General features: G+C 38.8%; 1 protein-coding gene across 1 annotated transcript; it reads right to left on the bottom strand.

Annotated features, from left to right (window-relative positions):
- Positions 1–1,264: 1,264 nt before the first annotated feature.
- LOC102251693 (olfactory receptor 7A5) lies at positions 1,265–2,188 on the bottom strand. Its single transcript, XM_005863998.1, has one exon. The coding sequence runs from the start codon at positions 2,186–2,188 to the stop codon at positions 1,265–1,267; it is 924 nt and encodes a 307-aa protein (XP_005864060.1).
- Between the last annotated feature and the right edge of the window lie 261 nt (positions 2,189–2,449).

Consider the following 2,449-nt stretch of genomic DNA (forward strand, 5'->3'; position numbering starts at 1 on the left):
AGAGAGAGAGAGAGAAAGAGAGAGAGAGAGAGAGAGAGAGAGAGAGAGAGAGAGAGTTCACTCACTGTCCCTTTGGTAGATTTGAAAACAAAATTTAGAAAAGGAGAGATATTTAATTTAGAAGTCACATTTGTAGGGAGCACATTGAAAATTTTCAAACAGTAACAGGAAAATAGTTCAGAAAAAACACAAAGAACATTCTACATAATTCTTCACTCAAATGAATAAGGAACATTATACATGGACATCATATTCCACACTTTATTTTATTATTATTTTACTATTGAGTTTTTAGAGAGAGAGGAAGGGATATAGAGATACAGAGACGAAGTTAGAGATAGAGATAGGTAGATAGATGATAGATGATAGATAGCTAGCTAGCTAGCTAGCTAGCTAGATAGATAGACAGATAGATAGATAGCTAAGTAGATAGATACAGAAGCATCAATGTGAGAGCTAAACATCAATTGACTGCCTCTGGTCGGTGCCCCAATGGGATGGAACCTAGGTATATGCTTGGACTTGGTATTAAACACACAACATTTTTGGTGTACAGGAGGATGCTCAACCAATTGAGCAACTGAACCAGGACCATATTCCACACTTTAGTGAGTAAATCTGCAGCATGTCAAATATTTTTTAATAGTAATAAATTGTATGGCTATTTTTTGCTTCATCATATGTAAGGTCATCTCTGACTCTAACCATATTAGATCACTCTATTTATTAAAAAGTATGTATCCATTAGACTCTTCTTGGAAACATGTATTGAATAGTCAATCATTGCCAGTGGCTATGATAGACATGTGGACACACAGCAGAATAACAGAATGAACACTGTAAAACCAGGAGGCCAGCTATAAAACCTACTAGCATGTTAAAGTCTATTAACAAGAAAAGCAGTAGAGGTGGTGCTATAGAAAATAATGATGACCATATAAGTGAAAACTGTGATCTCAGATTTGCCTCTAAAATAAAATTATGCAAATGACCTTAGTAGCCAAGTATAGTTTTGTCCATATGGGTAGTATAATTCATGACAATTCTTTCAGGAAAACAATAGGCAAATTACTTGGAATGATATATGTCATAAGAGAATAAATTACACTAAAGTAATTCATGTAAACCCATAAAATAAATGAATATTTCCAATTTCTTATAGTCCAAAGATGGGATTAATTTATCTCAGACTTCTGACTCTGAGACTTTGCACCCTGCATTCATTGGCATTTCTTCAAACTAGTACAGTTGGCCCTTGAAAAGCTTACCTGCCAAGGAATCTTTGCAGGGCCCTCTTTATGTCATTGTTCCTCAGACTGTAGATGAAGGGGTTCAGCATGGGTGTGACCACAGTGTACATCACCGAGGCTGTTACAATTGAGTGCGCATTTTGGGAAGCAGCAGAGCTGAGGTAAACTCCTAGGCCCGTACCATAAAATAAGGAGACAACTAAGAGGTGAGAGGCACAGGTAGAAAATGCTTTATACTTCCCCTGAGCTGAAGGGATTCCTCGGATGGAGGAAATGATCTTAGAGTAAGAGTAAAGGATCCCAGCAAGGGGACCAACACCTAGCAGCCCAGCCGAAAAATACATTACAATGTTGTTAAGAAAGGTGTCAGAACAGGCAAGTTGGAGCACCTGATTGAGTTCACAGAAAAAGTGGGGGATTTCTAAGTCTGAGCGGAAGTGCAGACCCAACACCATTAAGCTTTCTAGCAAGGAAACCATAGCACTCGTGATCCAGGACACCAGAACCAGCAGGCCACAGAGTTGGGGCTTCATGATGACCATGTAGTGTAGGGGGTGGCAGATGGCCACAAACCGGTCATAGGCCATCACGGTCAGGATAAAGCTGTCCAACACTGCAAAGAGCATATAAAAATACATCTGTCTGATGCAGCCTTCATAGGTGATGACTTTGCTCTGTGTCTGGATGTTCCACAGCATCTTTGGGATGGTGGTGGAGGTGAAACAGATGTCTACCAAGGACAAGTTGGAGAGGAAGAAATACATGGGTGTGTGGAGGTGGGAGTCAGAGCTGACAGCCATGATGATGAGCAGGTTTCCAAACACAGTGATCAGGTACATGTGGAGGAAAAGCCCAAATATGAGGGACTGTAGCTCCAGTGACTGTGAAAGTCCCAGAAGAAGAAATTGTGAAATTTGTGTACCATTGTCTGGTTCCATGTGTCAGAGGTGACTACCAAAAGAAAAAAAGAAAAGAAAAAATGAATAAGTAATGTTCACATTAGCAAGCATTAATAACTGAGAATGAATGACACATTTATATTTTAGAGTCAGGAAAATAATTTCCATTTCTATTGTGTGACCTGGTCCCCATTAAGGGTATATCTATAGGCATTTCTCATTAGAATTTTCTTTTCTAAAATCAACTTGTTCTTCAAACAAAATGTATATTGCTGTTTTATTGAGGACATCTTTTATGCA

Source organism: Myotis brandtii, unplaced genomic scaffold, assembly GCF_000412655.1.
Source record: "Myotis brandtii unplaced genomic scaffold, ASM41265v1 scaffold1834, whole genome shotgun sequence".
Classification (NCBI taxonomy): domain Eukaryota; kingdom Metazoa; phylum Chordata; class Mammalia; order Chiroptera; family Vespertilionidae; genus Myotis; species Myotis brandtii.